Below are 20851 nucleotides of genomic sequence, written 5' to 3' on the forward strand. Positions count from 1 at the left end.
TTAATGCCACATGGAGAGTAAACAGACTGGAGCAGATGTTGTATCTTAAAGGCCTGCCTTAGAAATAGAAACAGAAGGTAGAGGATAAACAGGAACTCTTCTGGATGGAGAAGTGGGATAATCCAGGGATCCAGTAGCAATACCAGCTACTTAAGATTTTTTTACAGAGAACTTGGAATTTCAACTATCTAAAGAAACCTAAAATGACGAACATTAATCTGGGTAGTGAAATGCTCAGTTGAAGAGAATATACACAATTAAGTTCTCAAGATCATGTGAAAAAGAAGAAGAATAAATAAGCCATAGTGTAGACAAATATGAAATAATGCAGTTAGGGGAAATAATGCTGTCTTTTTATACCTTAGTAGCGTAGTTGTTAAGAGCTATAACTGCTAACAAAAATGTCAGCAGTTCAAATCCACCAGGTGCTCCTTGGGCACTCGATGGGGGCAGTTCTACTCTGTCCTCTAGGGTCACTATGAGTCAGAATTGACTTGATGGCAAAAGGTTTGGTTTTGGTTTTATAGTTAAAATATGATGGTCTTGAGAAAGGAGTTTAAATTTAGCCTGATTGATGTGCTGTTTTTGTTGTTCTTAGGTGCCGTCGAGTCGGTTCCAACTCATAGCGGCCCTGTGCAGAGCAGAATGAAACACTGCCCAGTCCTGCACCATCCTTACAATCCTTGTTATGCTTGAGCTCATTGTTGCAGCCATTGTGTCAACCCACCTTGTTGAGGGTCTTCCTCTTTTCCGCTGACCCTGTACTCTGGCAAGCATGATGTCCTTCTCCAGGGACTGATCCCTCCTGACAACATGTCCAAAGTATGTAAGACACATTCTCGCCATCCTTGCCTCTAAGGAGCATTCTGGCCGCACTTCGTCCAAGACAGATTTGTTCATTCTTTTGGCAGTCCATGGTATATTCAATATTCTTCACCAACACCACAATTGAAAGGTGTCAACTCTTCTTCAGTCTTCCTTATTCATTGTCCAGCTTTCACATGCATACGATGCAATTGAAAATACCATGGCCTGGGTCAGGCACACCTTAGTATCCAGGGTGACATCTCTGCTCTTCAACACTTTGAAGAGGTCTTTTGCAGCAGATTTGCCCAATGCAATGCGTCTTTTGATTTCTTGACTGCTGCTTTCATGGCTGTTGATCGTGGATCCAAGTAAAATGAAATCCTCGACAACTTCAATCTTTTCTCCATTTATCATGATGTTGCTCATTGGTCCAGTTGTGAGGATTTTCGTTTTCTTTATGTTGAGGTGTAATCCATACTGAAGGCTGGATTACACCTCAACATAAAGAAAACGAAAATCTTCATTAGTAAGTGCTTCAACTCCTCTTCACTTTCAGCAAGCAGGTTGTGTCATCTGCATAAAGCAGGTTGTTAGTGAGTCTTCCTCCAATCCCGATGCTCCATTCTTCTTCATATAGTCCAGCTTCTTGGATTATTTGTTCAGCACACAGATTAAATAGGTATGGTGAAAGAATACAACCCTGACGCACACCTTTCCTGACTTTAAACCAATCAGTATCCCCTTGTTTTGTCCGAACAACTGCCTCTTGATCTGTGTAAAGCTTCCTCATGAGCACAATTAAGCGTTCTGGAATTCCCATTCTTTGCAATGTTATCCATAATTTGTTATGATCCACATAGTCAAATGTCTTTGCATAGTCAGTAAAACACAGGTACACATCCTTCTGGTATTCTCTGCTTTCAGCCAGGATCCATCTGACATTAGCAATGATATCCCTGGTTTCACTTTCTCTTCTGAAACCAGCCTGAATTTCTGGCAGTTCCCTGTTGATATACTGGTGCAGCTGTTTTTGAATGATCTTCAGCAAAACTTTGCTTCCGTGTGATATTAATGATATTGTTCCACAATTTCCACATTTGGTTGGATCGCCTTTCTTGGGAATAGGTATAAATATGGATCTCTTCCAGTCAGTTGGCCAGGAAACTGTCTTCCATATTTCTTGGCATGGATGAGTGAGCACCTCCAGCGCTGCATCTGTTTGTTGAAACATCTCAGTTGATATTCCATCAATTCCTGGAGCCTTGTTTTTCGCCAATGCCTGCAGAGCAGCCTGGACTTCTTCCTTTGGTACCATCGGTTCCTGATCATATGCCACCTCTTGAAACGGTTGAATATCGACTAATTCTTTTTGGTATAATGATATGCTAGGCTACATTTAAAAGCAAAATACTGGTCATTATTGGAAAGGGTATTGAAAATCCTAACAATGGTGCCCATTCACTTGGAATATCTTGTGCAACTCTGGCCTTCATAGATGCACTGTGAGTTACTGTGAGAAATTATGGATGTTTGAGGTTGTACATCCCTAACCTCTAGAGGAAACAACATAAAATATTTTGTCTAGCTGTGAGACCCATCTGTAGCAGGACAGGCCAGAATTCTGAGGCAGTGCAGCACATCTGACATTCTGGACTCCTAGGGAGGCTTTCCCTCATGACCTCCACTGACTTTCACAGATAAATCCCACATCGTGATAATAATCAGTTCATGCCATGATACCAAGGGTCCTGCTCAGCCATAAGGGACCTGATTATACAAAATTTAAATGATAGTGCTGGGAAAAACCTCAAGAGGGCAACTCTTTGTTCTCCCACTTCTACCAGTTACCAGTTGCTATGGAGCTGATTTCGACTCATGGAGACCCCATGTGTGTCAGAGTAGAAATGTGCTCCACAGGGTTTTCAGTGGCTAATTTCTCAGAGGTAGATTGCCAGGGCTTTCTTCCCAGGGACTTCTGCGTGGACTCCAATTTCCGATCCTACAACCTTTCAATTAGCAGCCGAGTGCTTAACTGTTTACCTCACCCAGGGGCACCCTCCCACCTGTAGATCCAGTGAAAACTAAAATATTACAGAAAGCTAGCTTTTGTTTATTGAAGATTGTTTGGGATGGCAATTACAATACAATAGTAATTTTAATGTTAAGAGCATTCCTTGGGTTCACTGACATGAATTCTGCATAAATTGTGTGCAGGTGGCAACTGTAAACAAGAAAGTTCTAGAATGGGAACAATAGAGGACAGGGTCCTGCCTATTTTCAGCTCATGGAGATGTTGCTATTTTCTATGCACTGTGAAACAAGATCCACCTTTTTTTTTTTTTTTTTTTGAAACTCCAACACTTAACCTAGACCTCACAGCTAGAAGTAAAAGATATAGAATAGAACTAGTACTTTTGATGAGAGAGGTAGGTAATTTGATACCTATCATGGCCTTTGCCCCAACACTGACTGGCATATGCTGGAGACGGACCAATGGAATGGATTCATTCATACTCAATGGAATGGAAAATGCTTTTGCCAACGGTGGTTTCCCTTCTCCCTGAGTTTCAGAAGGAACTTCTAAATCATAGTCCCAACTGATAGTGTATGATAAAAGATGTTTTTTGGCATCTGAATTTTTGACATTCTCTTTTACTGTAGTCTCTTCAGCTTTAAACTAAATTTAAACAATCAAACGGAAATTTGAATAGAGAAAATAACTAACCCAGTAATGGAAATAAATCTAATATTTTACATATTTAGGCTGGTAAAGGAAATACTGGTTTGACTCCACCCAGAGATGCCTCAGAAGACAGGCCTGGCAATCTACTTCTGAAAGGTCACAGCCTTGAACACCCTGTGGAGCACAGTTCTACTCTGCACACAAGGGGTCGCCATGAGTTAGAATCGACTCAATGACAACTAACAACAACAAAGGAAATATGGCCTCTCCACTCATACCTCTAACATTTTTGAAGATAAAAACCTTCTGTATTAGTAGTGAATGTTTGCAGGCATGGATGTTCTCTTGTACATGTGAACTGCAAAATGTTTTCTGAAGTGAAAATTAAGTAGTCTTTCTCTCTCGAGCACGCACAAGTGCACACACATACCATCAGAAGGAAAACGGAGTCACTAGGAGAGATAACAGTGAACCTGTATTCAGCAGGTTGTTGAGTTTAGAGCCTTGTAACAGATCTATCTCGCCCTCTTCTGAGGATGTAATATCCTGAAGAATCCTCAACAAATTCTCTTATATTTTATGTAATTTCTCTAAAATATTTCTACATATGCTAATCAATCTTTATACCTTGGGGTGGTTCCAATTCAATGGCAGTGGATTTGTTTGTTTGTTTTTTGTTAGGGGTGGTTAGTTAGCATTTGAAGTATCTTAAGCAGGAATACACCCTCCAAGGGTTGTTAATTAGCATTTGAAAAATTCTGTTCTCTTCAGAATGCAGAGAACGGGAATTTCAGGACACTTAATTGTGCTCCTGAGGAATTTGTACATGGATCAAGAGGCAGTCATTGGAACAGAACAAGGGGATACTGCATGGTTTAAAGTCAGGAAAGGTGCGTGTCAGGGTTGTATCCTTTCACCATACTTATTCGATCTGTATGCTGAGCATAAAGATAGATATCCTAGGCATAAGCGAGCTGAAATGAGTTGGTATTGGCCATTTTGAATGGAACAATCATAAGGTCTACTATGCAGGGAGTGACAAATTGAAGAGGAATGGGGTAGAGTTCATCGTCAAAAAGAACATTTCAAGGTCTATCCTGTAAGACAACCCTGTCAGTGACAGGGTGATATCCATACACCTACAAGGTCTATCCTGAAGGACAACCCTGTTAGTGACAGGATGATGTCCACACACCTACAAGGTCTATCCTGTAGGTCAACGCTGTTAGTGACAGGGTGATATCCATGCACCTAAAAGGTCCATCCTGAAGGACAACCTTGTCAGTGACAGGATGATATCCTACGCCTACAAGAAGACCAGTTAATGTGACTATTATTCAAATTTACGCACCAACCACTAAGGCCAAAGATGAAGAAATTAAAGATTTTTGCCAACTTCTGCAGTCTGAAATTGATCAAATATGCAATCAAGATGCATTGATAATTACTAGGGATTGAAATGTCCAAGTTGGAAACAAAGAAAGATCGGTAGTTAGAAAATATGGCCTTGGTGATAGAAACAATGCTGGAGATCACATGATAGAATTTTGTAAGACCAATGACTTATTCACTGCAAATATCTTTTTTCAACATAAACGGTGACTATTTTTTTTTTTTTTTATACACCTAGACCTTGCTGGATGGAACACACAGGAATCAAACTGACTACATCTGTGAAAAGAGATGATGGAGAAGATCAGTATCATCAGTAGGAACAAAACCAAAGGCCGACTGCAGAACAGACCATCAATTGCTCATAGGCAAATTCAAGTTGAAGCTGAAGAAAATTAAAACAAGCCCATGAGAGCCAAAGCATGACTCTGAGTATATTCACATGAATTTAGAGAGCATTTCAAGAATAGAAATGATGCAGTGACATTGATGACCAAAGGCCAGACAAATTGTGAAATAACATCAAGGACAGATTGAATTGTGTCTGCCAAAAATATGTGTATCAGTTTGGCTAGGCCTTGATTCCCAGTATTGTGCAATTGTCCACCATTTTGTCATCCAATGTGATTTTCTTATGTGTTGTAAATCCTATCTCTATGATGTTAATGAGATGGGATTAGTGGCAGTTGTGTTGATAAGGCAGGGCTCAATCTACAAGATCAGATTGTGTTTTGAGCCAATCTTTTTTTGAGATACAAAAGAGAGAAGCAAGCAGACAGATGGGGAACTCATACCATCAAGAAAGACATTCAACCATTTCAGGAGGTAGTACATGATCAAGAACTGATGGTATTGAAAGAAGAAGTCCAAGCTGCCCTGAAGGCACTGGTGAAAAACAAGGCTCCAGGAATGGAGGGAAATATAAGTTAGATGCTGCAACAAATGAATGCAACACTGGAAATACTCACTCCTCTATGCCAAGAAATTTGGAGGACAGCTACCTGGCAATGGGCTGCAGGAGATCCATATTTGTGCCCATTCCAAAGAAAGGCGATCCAACACAATGTGAAAAATATTGAACAATATCATTAATATAACGGGCAAGCAAAATTTTGCTGACGATCATTCAAAAATGGTTGCAGCAGTACATTGACAGGGAACTGCCAGAAATTCAAGCCAGATTCAGAAGAGGATGTAGAATGAGAGATACCATTGCTGATGTCAGATGAATCTTGGCTGAGAGCAGAGAATACCAGAAAGATGTTTAACTGTGTTTTATCAGACTAGGAAAAGGCATTCAATTGTGTGGATCATAACAAATTATAGGTAACATTGCAAAGAATGGGAATTCCAGAACACTCAATTGTACTCATGAAGAACCTGTACATGGACCAAGAGGCAGTCATTCAAACAGAACAAGGGGATGCTTTGTGGTTTAAAATCAGGAAAGGTGTGTGTCAGGGTTGTATCCTTTCAGCATACTTATTCAGTTTATCTGCTGAGCAAATAATCCAAGAAGTTGTACTATATGAAGAAGAATGGGGCATCAGGATTAGGAGGAAGACTCCAGCAATATGCAGATGACACATCCTTGCTTGCTTAAAGCAAACAGGACTTGAAGTACTTACTGATGAAGATCAAAGACCACAGCCTTCACTATGGATTATACCTCAACATAAAAAAATTAAAAAATAATAAAATAAAATAAAAACTCTTACAATTGGACCAATAAGCAACATTATGATAAATGAAGAAAAGACTGAAGTTGTCAAGGATTTCATTTTACTTGGATCCACAATCAACACCCATGGAAGGAGCAGTCAAGAAGCAAAAGATGCATTGCATTGGGCAAATCTGCTGCAAAAGAAAAAGTGTTAAAAAGCAAAGATGTCACCTTGCAGACTAAGATGCACATAACCCAAGCCATGGTATTTTCAATCCCCTCATATGCATGTGAAAGCTGGACAATAAATAAGGAAGACCAAAGAAGAACTGATGCCTTTGAATTATAGTGTTGGCAAAGAATACTGAATATACCATGGACTGCCAGAAAAATGAACAAATCTGTCTTGGAAGAAGTATAGTCAGAATGCTCCTTAGAAGCAAGGACGGTGAGACTTCGTCTCACGTACTTTGGAAATGCTATCAGGAGGGACCAGTCCCTATAGAAAGACAATATGCTTGGTAAAGTAGGGGGTCAGTGAAAAAGAGGAAGACCCCCAACGAGATGGACTGACACAGTGGCTGCAACAATGGGCTCAATTGTGAGGAAGGTGCAGAACCAGGTGTGTTTTGTTCTGTTGTACACAGAGAATTGCTATGAGCCAGAACCAACTGGATGGTACCTAACAACAACATGCAAGAGGACTTAGGAAAGAAGAATGTAGACATCTCTATGTCCCTATGGGTAAACAAGGTCACAGAAAATTAATGAGGGGACCAAGTCATTTAGTTTGCAGCACATTTTTTTTTTTTTTAAATGTGCGAAGTACAGGGAAGCCTAGCACAGGGAAGAATTTTCTATTACATGCCCCCAAAAGCATGGACTTCTTCAACTTTAGAACATATCAGATGGCCATGGGTAGGGAGAAGCCTCATAAAAGAGATGATAAATCACTGCCATTTCAGAATTAATCTAAATTCCTATCCCATATGTCAGGCCAGTCTTAAGTAGTACAGACGCTTCATGTTAGTGCAGTGTACAAAGAACCTGGTGATCTTCTATGGCAGCAAGACACCCCTGATGCTTGGGCTGCCTATAAAACAGGCAATAAAGGCTGCATGTTTCAGATGAACACAAACACTTCCCCCTGAAATGCAAAGCTGCCAGTGTAAGTGGATAAGCCCTCTAGGGATTTATTTGTTTCAGGGTGTTTTAGTAAACCAGTGATGGGAAGAGCACCTAATATCAGCTGTGGATCATAGCCCTACGCATCACTCACTGACCTTTAAGAGTCTAACTTCCAAATTTAAATGGTCTTTGTCAAGTAGTCTAGGCTCTAAATTTGGAGATCAACAGGCTAATTTTGGATGGCATCTTTTGGGTTGAGGGGACTGGCTATTCAAACCCTTTTAAAGCTCCTTTCTATTGAGCTCGGTATTTAGAACACCAAGACAAACTATTCTATAGCGTATGTGACTCGTGTAAAGGGCCAAAGGCTATGAAATATACCAGTTTGTTGAAGTATCATAGCTGACAGACGACAAAGAGGATATTGAACTGGCTGGCTACAAGAGAGAGGTCTCTACATCCTGAAATTCTTTTCCATAACTATACCAAGAAATGTTAAAAGATAGGGGATTCCCCATAGTAGGGTGGGCACTGAAGACAGGACAAAGGGCTCCTGAGATCCACTGCTTCCAAATCCTTTGTTGTTGTTGTTAGGTGCTGTTGAGTCAGTTCCTACCCATAGCAACCCTACGTACAACAGAATGAAACACTGCCCAGTCCTGACCCATCCTTACAATTGTTGTTATGTTTGAGCTTATTGTTGCAGCCACTGTGTCAATCCACCTCATTGACGGTCTTCCTCTTTTCCATTGACCCTGTACTTTGCGAAGCATGATGTCCTTCTCCAGGGACTGATACCTCTTGACAACATGTCCAAAGTATGTAAGACGCAGTTTCGCCATCCTTGCCTCTAAGGAGCATTCTGGTTGTACTTCTTCTAAGACACATTTGTTTGTTCTTCTGGCAGTCCATGGTATATTCAATATTCTTCGCCAACACCACAATTCAAAGGCATCAGTTCTTTTTCAGTCTTCCTTATTCATTGTCCAGCTTTCACATGCATATGATGTGATTGAAAATACCATGGCTTGGGTCAGGTGCACCTTAGTCTTCAGGGTGACATCTTTGCTCTTCAACACTTTGAAGAAGTTCTTTGCAGCAGATTTACCCAATGCAATGCGTCTTTTGATTTCTTGACTGCTGCTTCCATGGCTGTTGATTGTGGATCCAAGTAAAATGAAATCCCTGACTTCAATCTTTTCTCCATTTATCATGATGTTGCTTATTGGTCCAGTTGTGAGGATTTTTGTTTTCTTTATGTTGAGGTGCAATCCATACTGAAGGCTGTGGTCTTTGATCTTCATTAGTAAGTGCTTCAAGTCCTTTTCACTTTCAGTTAGCAAGGTTGTATCATCTGTATAACACAGGTTGTTAATGAGTCTTCCTCCAGTCCTGATGCCCCGTTCTTTTTCATATAGTCCAGGTTCTCAAAATCTTTACCATGGAATAAATGAAGACATTGCTACTTCCCCTGGGTCCAGAGTATGCTCTGTGAAGCTAATTGAACAAGTGCCTTCCTAATAGGACCTGAGAAACCATCTCCAATGCGTAGGACACTTTCAAAGCTTTCTAGAGGAGGTGAAGGAGTCCCTGGGTGGCACAAAAAGTTAAGCGCTCAACTGGTAGCCAAAAGGTTGGTGGTTGGAACCCAGCCAGTGTCACCTCGGAACACAGGTCTGGCAATCTGCTTCTGAAAGACCACAGTCTTGAAAACCCTGTGGAGCAGCTCTACTCTGCACACATGGTGTTGCCTAGAGTCAGGACCGACTTGACAGCAACTAACAGCAGCAACAGTGGAGGTGATACCCCCCACCATCTCTTCTGTAACATCCAGTATTTATAAAACACTTCCCTGTCAATGACAGCTCTGACTAGAGCCATCTCTCTAAAAAAAAAGTAAATTGCCAGATTTCCTACTTTCATTTGCCTTAACTCACTTATGAGATTCCAAATAATACAGCCTAATACCTTCTTTCTGTGCCAGCTTGCTACAAAGGGCAGTAAATTCTGAGGTACCATGGTGACACAGCAGTGAGGGTCCCTGGCATTTACCCTTTGATCCCTTGTAACCACAACCTTTAAAATTGCTAACTATCTAACTAAAGCATTCATTGGGATTTCAGCATCCTTTCTCCCAGAATTGTTGGTCACCCAGGTAATGGGGGTGGGGGGAGACTTATGACTACCGTAAAACAACCTGGATAATGACACACCTTTGGTATCTCATTAGAGATCCACGTCAATATTCTCCTGTCCCCTTGAAACTTAGATTGGAAAGGTGAAGTATTCTATTTTAGTGCTTCTGATACTCTTTCCTAATATGGGACAAGTTTGAGTTGTTTTTGTTTTTTTTATATCTGTGATATACCTTTAATTTTCCAGAGCAACTGGAAAACACTGCTTTCCCCAAGATGTGAGGGAGAGTGATGGACTTTGCATGTGCACCTAAGCTCCTCCTCCTTTCCTCATTCAACTCTAATTGTTACTATTTTCTGTCTCAGGTGAAAAGTTGGCAAAGAGAGGTGAGAAAACTTAGCACAGGCATTTGCAGGCATCAGAGGGTTGGAGGATACACTAGTAGGCAAATCACTATATTTCTTTTTTAGCAAGATATTTGCTTTGCTCTTCTTGACCAGGTAAAGCAGGTGAGCAGGAATAAAGGACAACATGTGGGTTTAGGCACATATGCCATATTGAAGTGGCTCTTTTATTTTATTTTTAAGTTTTCAAATTTTCCAACTAGCTTTACAGAGCAGGAGTTATTTCATGGTGATTTTCCACCAGATTTTTCTGAGGTAGATAAAACACAGACCATAGCTAGTCTGAAGAATGCAAAAAGGTAGCTAAAGCCTGTGTGGATGAGATTAGTTTGAAAGAAATTTCAATCATGAAAGCTGAGCTTGTCATGTACAATACCACAGAAAGAGGAACAAGGCTAAAGGCTGCACGTAATTTAGACAGGGTTTTAGAATTTAATAGGTGAGAAATAGACCAACCGGTTAATAAAGAATAGAACTGTGGGAACAATGACAGAGCAAGAGAAGAACCTTTGTTAGCACACAGGTTATCAAGAGCAGGCAGATAATAGCAAGAAATAGGTGTTCCTTAGGGCCTTGGACACCAGGAGGGATAATATAATATCACAGGGATTAAAAGCAACCAATAGGCTTAAAGTTTAAACTGCCTTTTTTTTTTTTTTTTCTTTTTAATAAAAAGCTAATTTTGCCTCTTTCCCTGGCTCTGTATTGGTACACAGGTATTGTATTTGTATTAAGCACGACAGGAAAAAACAAATCCCAGAGAAATAATTAGTGAAATGGATGCTGAACTCATTTTGCTGCCTGGTTGAGTTACAGATGAACAGGGTGGCCCGCCTGAGCCCAACAAGGTTAGTACTACCAGCTGGGGCCTTTCTTCTGGAGAGTCAGTGCAGTCCCCATGGACAGATGCTGTACTGTTAAATGAACATGCTACTGAAGGCCAAATGTTAGTGGTAAAACACCACCATCACAGGAACGCACAAAACTATCCCTAAGAAATTCATTGGCTCCAAGTCATTCATCAAGACTTCCAATACGCTTAGATTGGGATTGTTTTATCCGAGAAAGAATAAAATATTAACTGTTGGCCTCAGTTTCTCTCCCCAGTCTAAGAAGAAACATTTGTTAAAACATCCTTCGGAAAGAGAGGACAATCACACGTAATGTTCTCGTGAGTTGATGCAGACCCTCCCAGGGCCATCACTGTGGTGGTGTCCGCCAGGACTCCAGTCTTGGTAGCACATCTGACTGGAAAGAGCACGCATCTGCTGAATCCCATCCTCCTCCGCTGGGTTCTCATCTTCATAATCAAATCTCCTGCTACTTAGTCCATTCTAAAAATTCAAACATTGCTTACATTAGCAAAGCAGCTGTTTGTACTGTTCTAGCACTTTGGTAAAAAGGGTAAAACAAGGGTATAACTCATTACAGTGTACGTCCCTGACTCATTCTCCCACAAGCTATTATCATTTCCTGGTTACTCGTTGCTTGCTATACCTGAGTAAAAGTGGCAGCCCTAAATACAAAATTGTGACTAATGGCAACTGTTATCAGTTTCAGGTTTTAAAATTTGGAGTTAAAATTGGTTAAGGTAAACTGAAGAACAATATCGTGAACTTTGGGAGTCTCTCAGCAAGGCTCACGCTGCGAATGAGTATATAAGATAATACAGAGAATTAAACAAACAAAACAGAAAGAAACCTTCAGATACAGCCCTGGGGAATCAGGGAAAGAACACAGTGAAATGAAGTTGTATTTGATCGTAGGCCTGGAAAAATTGAGAATAAGAAACACTGCAAAAAATATCCTCTTGTGTTGACCTTTCTTCCTTGCTTAGTTTTACTGTGGGGCACAGCTGACACTGACTACAGCATGAATTCCCCGTGATGCTCTGGGGTGTCTTTGATACAGACCACTCTACCTGGTTATTGGCTTTGTAAAACTTGATTACTTAAGAGAACCAGCAGGCCCAAGATCTTCACCAAATCATACCATAGACACTCAAGCAGGAGAAAGATGAATAAAATGACTTTTATGGAAATCAAACGATATTTTAATAAGCATGCTGGCCACCAGCTTGGCCTGGGCTGGCAGACATATCGTGGCCACATTACTTACAGAGTGTTGACGGCTGCCAACTTCTCTTTCTTTGAACGGAGTCTGCAAAGGCAAGTGTTCAGTCTGCAGGAAGAAGACATAAAAAGACTTGTACTTTAAGGCACCAAGCCCACAGCAAAACATACCCACCAATATCATTCTTATTTTATGTCTTGTTAAATGTCTATAAACTAAGCAAAACGTTCCACACGAGGATGAGGAAAACAACATTTCTCCCTCTCTTGGCTCCGGACTTGTTCTGAAAGGAAGAAAACAATATGCAGCATCTGATACAAATGCCAACTGGCTTACATCTTCCTTGAGGGAGGGCCCAGCACAGAAGGGCTCCTTCCTTTTCTCAGTGGAAGAGGCTGATATTTTGAATAGACTAATCATTTGGGGAGGTGGTGAAACATTAGTTTTCATCTCTATCCATGTATATATGTTCATCCTTCTCCTGCCTGTTGCTTCCCAGTCCTCCCACCTCCCTGGTTATAAAGGGGATCCATTCTTTTCAAACCTTAACCTAAGAAGAACCTTCCTCAGCTTTCTTCTAGCCTACAAACACATAGTACACTTCAGGCCCCAGTTCAAGTATCACCTCCCCACACCCTCAGGTAGGTGTAGCCGCTCTCTCCTGTGCTTTCATAGCATCTATGTACCACAATTATTTGTTTACTGGCTTGACTCCTTCACCAGATTCAGAGTGCTGGTTGGAGTATTTTACAAACACTATCTCCTTTAATCCTTATAATAATTCTATAAAACCAAAAGTTCTATTGTACAGATGACTAAAGCTAAGGCTTAGAGCGGTTAAGTAAGGTGTTCAAGGCCAAAAGCTGCTAAGTGGTGGGTTTGATTCAAACACAGCTGTGTCTAATTCCAAATCTTATATTCTTACATCCCCTGCTTCTAGCTCAGAGCCTAGAAAGCAGATGTTCAGTAAGTCTTATGACAGAATGGCTGGTTGTCCCAGTCATGTGGACACACCTGTCAGCGTGTTTTACATTCACTGCCTTTGCTCACGCTGTCCCGTTGGAATACTAGCCATCCATCATGGCCTGACTAAAGTCAATTCTTCTTTCCACAAGGCCTTTACATATTCCTCAGTCAAAAACGTTTACTCCCAGTTTTCCTATTGCTTCTTGTTTGTACCTGTATTATAGTACACATCTGTCTTGTTTTGTAGTCCCTAATATCTGTATCGTTCAGCCCCAGGAAACAGGGAGCCTTTCTCCACCATCCTCCTCCATCCCCATACCTGGCCCCGAGCTCTGTGACAGTGAGAAGTCAGTAGTTAACCAGTGAGTTTACTGGGCTCGAACCTATCACTTCTTGTCAGGGTTATCCTTATTGTAAATTACCTGGAACAAATTCATTCCCCTGTCATATTCAACATGCTTCTAGGATGCCTTTCACATGACCAGTTGATATGAAGAGTGCACGTTGGTAAACGCTCAAAGCAGGGGTACTTACCTTACAGTTATATAGAAACCTGCTCTCAGAAGGGCCTATCTTGGGGTTCAATGCTCTGCAGTTGCCATTTCAAACACCTTAATAGTTTTATTTTGAATTTGTGTTTTCTAAGTTATCTCATGGGATGATAGGGCATACCTGGGGACCTGGAGCCCAAGCTCAGTAGCACCCAGACTCCCTGCAATAAGTTCTTGGCCACTCATTCCCCTACTTCCTGGTGCCCCAGGTCCAGGCTGGCCTTTCCTCCTGCCCCACCCAGAGACTGCTGTTTTTCTCCACCCCAGTGGAGGCCGAGGCACCTTCAGCATCATTGCAAAGAAGGTCTGGGTAGAACACACATGCTCTGCTCACATCTTGGCACATCTGGCAGCTGACCAGAAGCTGTGACTCAGTGAGGGCGAACTCTTACCCACCCCAGAGCCAGATACCCAGTAGTGCTCTCTTGATATTACTGATTTTTCAACAAGGGGCCCCTCATTTTCACTTTGCACTGCAGGGCCCCCTGAATTATGAAGCTGGTCCTGATCCAAGAAAAAGAAAATTGGAAAATAAAAGGAAACCTTAAAACTAGTGTTTCCTTTTGCTTCTTTGCTGTTTTAGATTTTCCCTGTCACTCCTCTGCTTGCGTTAATTCAGATAATTGAGAATGATTCATTACCACTAGTGTATCTAATTTGAGAAGAGCTTAGAAACTTCTCTGTAGAAAGGATGGGACGTGAATTTTCTAAGCCTATGAACAGTTAATCCATCCTTGTTGAAGAGGTGTCTGGATGTTTTAAAAAACTATCTCTTATTTACAAACTGATTTCTCCCCTGCAAGTATGCCCTGTATCACAATACTAAAGCCTAAATGCATTTGTGTTGATTTTTAGAAGACCAAGACAGTAAAACCCATCATAACCCACTACCTCTTTTATAACATCGAGGAGCTACTGACCGACACTTGTCAGTCTGCTCACACTGTTTTCTTCAGTAGTCCCACAGGTCTAAGAGTGTGACTTAATTTCTAAGTTTGACACTTTTGTGGAAGGGAAAAGGTCTTCCAATTATATTCTAAGCAACCTCAGCTTCCAAGAAGGAATATATAGTGTCTACTTAAGGGTGGGCAAGCAAAAACTTCTTGTGGTCATTTCTGTTCCTTGCTTAACAGTAATTTTCTTGGGCCCATGTCTACTATAACTTCTGTTCACTCGCATGGATGAATGGAAGGAAATTGGAAAAGAAAGCTTCAACGGGACAACCTCTGAATAAGGCCCCTTGCCTATCCTCCTCCATGTAGTGTGTGGGAAGCAGGGGTGTGGCCAGCACTGAAAGAGATCCCATGTTAGGAATGCAGCAACTTCAGCCTAAAGAGTTCAAGAAAAGACTTGGCTGGAAGACAAATTTTGTCTTTCTAGCTTTATGCTATAAAAGACCAAATGAAAAATTTAAAATGACCAGACAAGAAATTATCGTTCATATTTTCCTGAAAACTCTGGGTAAGACCTGCATTTGGTCATCATCAATGAAACAGAGTAACAACCTCTGAGTCACGGGAAGCCAGTATTCATGGATTGCACAATGGATGGTGTAGGGTCATGACTACTGATGTATCCAGTATTAAACAGCAGTAGGGAACTGCAAAGTCATTAAAAAAAAAAAAAAAAACAACTCTGTCTGCTTGTTTCAATACAAAGAAATTTCAAAGAGCCACGGCTTTATCAATAATAAAAGGATTACTACTTTTTTCTCGTTAAAAAAAAAAAAATCTTGCTGGTGAGTCGACTCTGACTCATGGTGACCCATACATAGCATTTTAAAATTAGCCAGAAACAGTATATTTGACAATAAAGGACAAGAAGAGAGAGTTCCTAGACTAAACAGGAAGAAATGGTACCTGGACACTCCTAATGAATAATTTTCATATGTACTGATCGGACAACAAACAAACAGGTAATTTCTTCTTTTTTATCCACTACTCTAAATCTTCACTATACCTTACATGAGCACATGAACTTTGTATTACAATATTTAATCAAATTGTTTATAAAGACAAGGGCCCCACACACCCTAGGAATGTCCTTGCCTTAGGAACCAGGGGCTATAGAAAAGCGGGCTGCACCAGCCCCTGCATTTTGTGGCCACCCAGCTTTTGACAAGATTTTGTATCCTTGACTCAATACATATGGAACTCAACCTAACGTAATAGTGAATGGGTATATTGCTGTCTTTTTGCCAGTCCACACCCAAACCCAAGCTCATTGCCATCAAGTTGATTCCAACTCATAGCAACCCTAGAGAATAGAGGACAACTGCCCCGTAGGGTTTCCAAGGCTATAAATATTTATGGAAGCATACTGCCACATCTCTCTCCTGCGGAGAGGCTGGTGGGTTTGAACTGTTGACCTTTTGGTTAGCAGCCGAGTGCTTAACCACTGTGCCACCAGGGCTTCTGCCAATTCATAAACCACCTGAAATGTTGCATATACTGACTTTAAAGATAAGTTAGTGGCCACAGTGTATAGAAAAGGGTCTTTGTTATTAGCTGCCATCAAGTCAGACCCCAACTCATAGTGACCCCATGTGACAGAGTAAAACTGCCCCATATGGTTTTCTTGGCTGCAGTCTTTAAAGAAGAAGATCACCAGGCTTTTCTTCTCTGGAGCCGCTGGGTGGGTTCCAACTGCCAACCTTTCAGTTAGCAGCCAATCGCAAACCTCTCGCACTACTCAAGCTTACATATGTTTAGTGTTTAATATACATGTACTAAATAAACCCATAATATTTAAACCAGTGAATTGTTGTTGTTGTTGTTAAGTGCCGTCGAGTCAGTTCTGACTCTTAGCGACCTTAGGCACAATAGAACAAAACACTGCCTGATCCTGCACCATCCTTATAATCGTTGTTATGCTTCAGCTCATTGTTGCAGCCACTGTGTCAATCCACCTCATTGAGGGTCTTCCTCTTTTCCACTGACCCTGTACTTTGCCAAGCATGATGTCCTTCTCCAGGGACTGATCCCTCCTGACAACATGTCCAAAGTATGTAAGACGCAGTTTCGCCATCCTTGCTTCTAAGGAGCATTCTGGTTGTACTTCTTCTAAGACAGATTTGTTTGTTCTTTTGGCAGTCCATGGTATATTCAATACTTTTCACCAACACCACAATTCAAAGGCATCAATTCTTCTTCAGTCTTTCTTATTCACTGTCCAGCTTTCACATACGTAGGATGCAATTGAAAATACCATGGCTTGGGTCAGGCACACCTTAGTCTTCAAGGTGACTTTTTTGTTCTTCAACACTTTAAAGAGGTCCTTTGCAGCAGATTTACCCAATGCAACGTGTCTTTTGATTTCTTGACTGCTGCCTCCATGGCTGTTGATTGTGGATCCAACTAAAATGAAATCCGTGACAACTTCGGTCTTTTCTCCGTTTATCATGATGTTGCTTATTGGTCCAGTTGTGAGGATTTTTGTTTTCTTTATGTTGAGGTGCAATCCATACTGAAGGCTGTGGTCTTTGATCTTCATCAGTAAATGCTTCGAGTCCTCTTCACTTTCAGCAAGCAAGGTTGTGTCATCTGCATAATGCAGGTGATTAATGAGTCTTCCTCCAGTCCTGATGCCCCATTCTTCTTCATATAGTCCAGTTTCTTGGATTATTTGCTTAGCATACAGATTGAATAGGTATGGTGAAAGAATACAACCTTGATGCACATCTTTCCTGACTTTAAACCAATCAGTATCCCCTTGCTCCATCTGAACAACTGCCTCTTGATCTATGTAAAGGTTCCGCATGAGCACAATTAAGTGTTCTGGAATTCCCATTTCTCGCAATATTATCCATAATTTGTTATGATCCACACAGTCAAATGCCTTTGTACAGTCAATAAAACACAAGTAAACATTCTTCTGGTATTCCCTGCTTTCAGCCAGGATCTATCTAACATCAGCAACGATATCCCTGGTTCCACGTCGTCTTCTGAAACAGGCCTGAATTTCTGGCAGTTTCCTGTCGATATACTGGTGCAGCCGTTTTTGAATGATCTTCAGCAAAATTTTGCTTGCATGTGATATTAATGATATTGCTCTATAATTTCCACATTGGGTTGGATCACCTTTCTTGGGAATAAGCATAAACATGGATCTCTTCCAGTCAGTTGGCCAGGAAGCTGTCTTCCATATTTCTTGGCATAGACAAGTGAGCACCTCCAGCGCTGCATCCGTTTGTTGAAACATCTCAATTGATATTCCATCAATTCCTGAAGCCTTGTTTTTCACCAATGCCTTCAGAGCAGCTTGGACTTCTTCCTTCAGCACCATTGGTTCCTGATCATATGCTACCTCTTGAAATGGTTGAACATTGACTAATTCTTTTTGGTATAATGACTCTGTGTATTCCTTCCATCTTCTTTTGATGCTTCCTGTGTCATTTAATATTTTCCCCATGGAATCCTTCACTATTGGAAATCGAGGCTTGAATTTTTTCTTCAGTTCTTTCAGCTTGAGAAATGCTAAGTGTGTTCTTCCCTTTTGGTTTTCCATCTCCAGCTCTTTGCACATGTCATTATAATACTTTACTTTGTCTTCTCGAGCTGCCCTTTGAAATCTTCTGTTCAGCTCTTTTACTTCATAAATTCTTCCTTTTGCTCTAGCTGCTTGACATTTGAGAGCAAGTTTCAGAGTCTCCTCCGACATCCATCTTGGTCTTTTCTTTCTTTCCTGTCTTTTCAATGACACGTGGGGGAACCAATGAATACACAGTATATATTATTCTATTATTTTTGCATCTTTTCCTAGAAAGCCTTGGGGTACTCTGAATGTGTAGTACATAATTTTGATTTCCCTACTTACATGTACTATATTGCAGCAATTTCTATTGAGCCATATTCACTTTCCTGATATACTAAAGTCATGTGGACTTTTATTCCTGGCTTCCAAAACTCTAGTTTTACAGGTTTTATTATTTGATACCTTAATAAATATTTTATCTTCTATGATTCAACAATAAACCAAAATCTCCCTTCTTTACTATGTATTATAGTTTAACCTGTTTCCATGTAGATAATGCTTTAAAATTCCACAAACAGAGCTTTCAGAGTTGTTAAGGTTTATTCTCAGTGATTATAGAACTAAAATCTCAAGCTGGTGTTGTCATGAGGCCTATGGTCAGCCTGGACATTCTGCTTACACTGCCAGTGGGAAAACCTCAAACTAGAGTTCTATTTGGAACCTTTCTCTGCTTCCAAATTTGAGTTCCTTTGGCCCTCTATCTTCTTTCATAATCTCATCCCCAAATGCCCTGTACTTCCTTCTTCTGATTCATTCCTCCCCTTTTCCCCACTCTCTCATTGCAATCTATAAACATTGTTCTTTTTAAACACTCTTCTACCTTCTCAAACTTTTTCCTAACATGTTCCCTCAATTCCTAGCCCCAACTGCCATCTGCCTCTTGCAGAATTTTCTTCAGCACAGAGAAAGCAGGACTCCTTCCAACTACCATCTGTTATGGTTAGAATAGTCTCCCCATGGAAGACTTTGACACCTCGATCACTCTCTTCCATTCCATTCAAATCATCATTTTGCAGGACCTAGATGTTCACAAAGATGGCTAATCTTATAGCCCAATTTCACCATTTTTTGGTCTTCCTCTGTATTTAGTGAACCCTTTCCATACCTACAAGAACTTCCATATAATTTCAGGTCATACCATATCTTTCAGGTCTCTTGGTCTCTTACTTTTCTTATCACTGATTCTTTCTCCCTGGCATGCAAGCATGTCTGAGATTCTCCCATCTTAAAGAAAACTAAAAACATGATATGTGTTAAAACTTCAGCTTCCTAAATACTAAAAGGCCGTTACTCACTTCTCAAACCCTCAGCTTAACAAGACACCTAAAGTTCTTTGCCTTCCTGCTGAAGGACCATTTGTCATCCCTCAGGTCCTAAGGTTGTAAGTGAGAATATACTAAGTACTCCACAACCTTGTGGTGAGCGTGTATTGGTCTGTCCTCCATCACCGCTTCCCCAATTCAAGAATTTTCAAAGCTTTCCTGCCATAACATTGGGTAATTTTCCACTGTCACTTATGGCACACCAGATACCATCAAATATTTTAATGTACACTCACTAGTTCTCAGGGTACAAGACACTCTCAGAGTATAGATTATATGAAGACATGCATGAATAAACGATATATTACTTACTTTGATTCTGCCTGAAATCTTGGCTGGTCTCTTAGAAAAATGGAACAAATTACTGCAGACTATCCTCTTCTGCCTTTCTAGAAACTCTGGATCCTTGATAATACATTTAATATTACCCTTTCCTTTTTCATTCACTTTTGTTTGTGATTCTATTATTTTATCAATTCCACTGGCAACCAGGGAAATAATGTCTTATTTTTTTCCTTGTCAGAAACTCAGGTTAACACCTAGGATTCATGGTGAAATTACCTTCCATTGCACTCCAGGCAAAGAGGTTTCTGGTCGTAGAATACCCAGTCACTTCCCTGAGCTGAGTCCTTGCTCCATGACCTGTATTATCGTTCCCCTTATCGAGTCTCTACAAGATGCTCTGTATCTGTTGGCATTATCTCTCTCTCTTTCAATTTATGCCTTCAGAAGACATTTTAAAGGATCCCCTTCTACCAACGTTTCTTGTCCTACTAATGCCTCTTCTTTATGCTTACCAATGACACATACTTACTTCTGCTTCCAGCTATGATGTAGAACTAGTACCGCACTAGCCCTCTTGCTATAAACTACTAGAAAATTGAACAAAATACACAAAACAACAGCTTTCAGACACTAGGCAACTGTGCAGCACAGGACTAGGATTTCAGAAAATGAAATATACCTGCATACACACACACAAGAGCAAATTAAATCCATAGGAAATAAAAAGAAGAAAACAATAAAGAGTGAAACCAGTAAAATAGACAAAGGGGAAACTTTGGAGAAAATTAGTGAAACAAAAAGCTGATTCTTTGAAAAGATTAATAAAATTGTTAAACCCCTGGCAAGAAAAAAACCCACAAACCATTATCAAAATGAAAACGGTGACACTGCTACTGATCCCATGTAAA

General features: G+C 40.6%; 1 protein-coding gene across 1 annotated transcript in view; it reads right to left on the reverse strand.

Annotated features, from left to right (window-relative positions):
- Positions 1-10377: 10377 nt before the first annotated feature.
- Positions 10378-20851, reverse strand: part of NECTIN3 (nectin cell adhesion molecule 3) — a 199875-nt gene continuing 189401 nt past the window's right edge. The window contains exons 8-9 of the mRNA XM_064273468.1: positions 12332-12394; positions 10378-11547 (exon numbers count right to left, since the gene is read on the reverse strand). Coding sequence (XP_064129538.1) covers positions 11368-11547; positions 12332-12394 — 243 coding nt within the window. The 3' untranslated portion in view covers positions 10378-11367. The remainder of the gene's footprint in view (positions 11548-12331; positions 12395-20851) is intronic.

Source organism: Loxodonta africana, chromosome 20, assembly GCF_030014295.1.
Source record: "Loxodonta africana isolate mLoxAfr1 chromosome 20, mLoxAfr1.hap2, whole genome shotgun sequence".
Classification (NCBI taxonomy): Eukaryota; Metazoa; Chordata; class Mammalia; order Proboscidea; family Elephantidae; genus Loxodonta; species Loxodonta africana.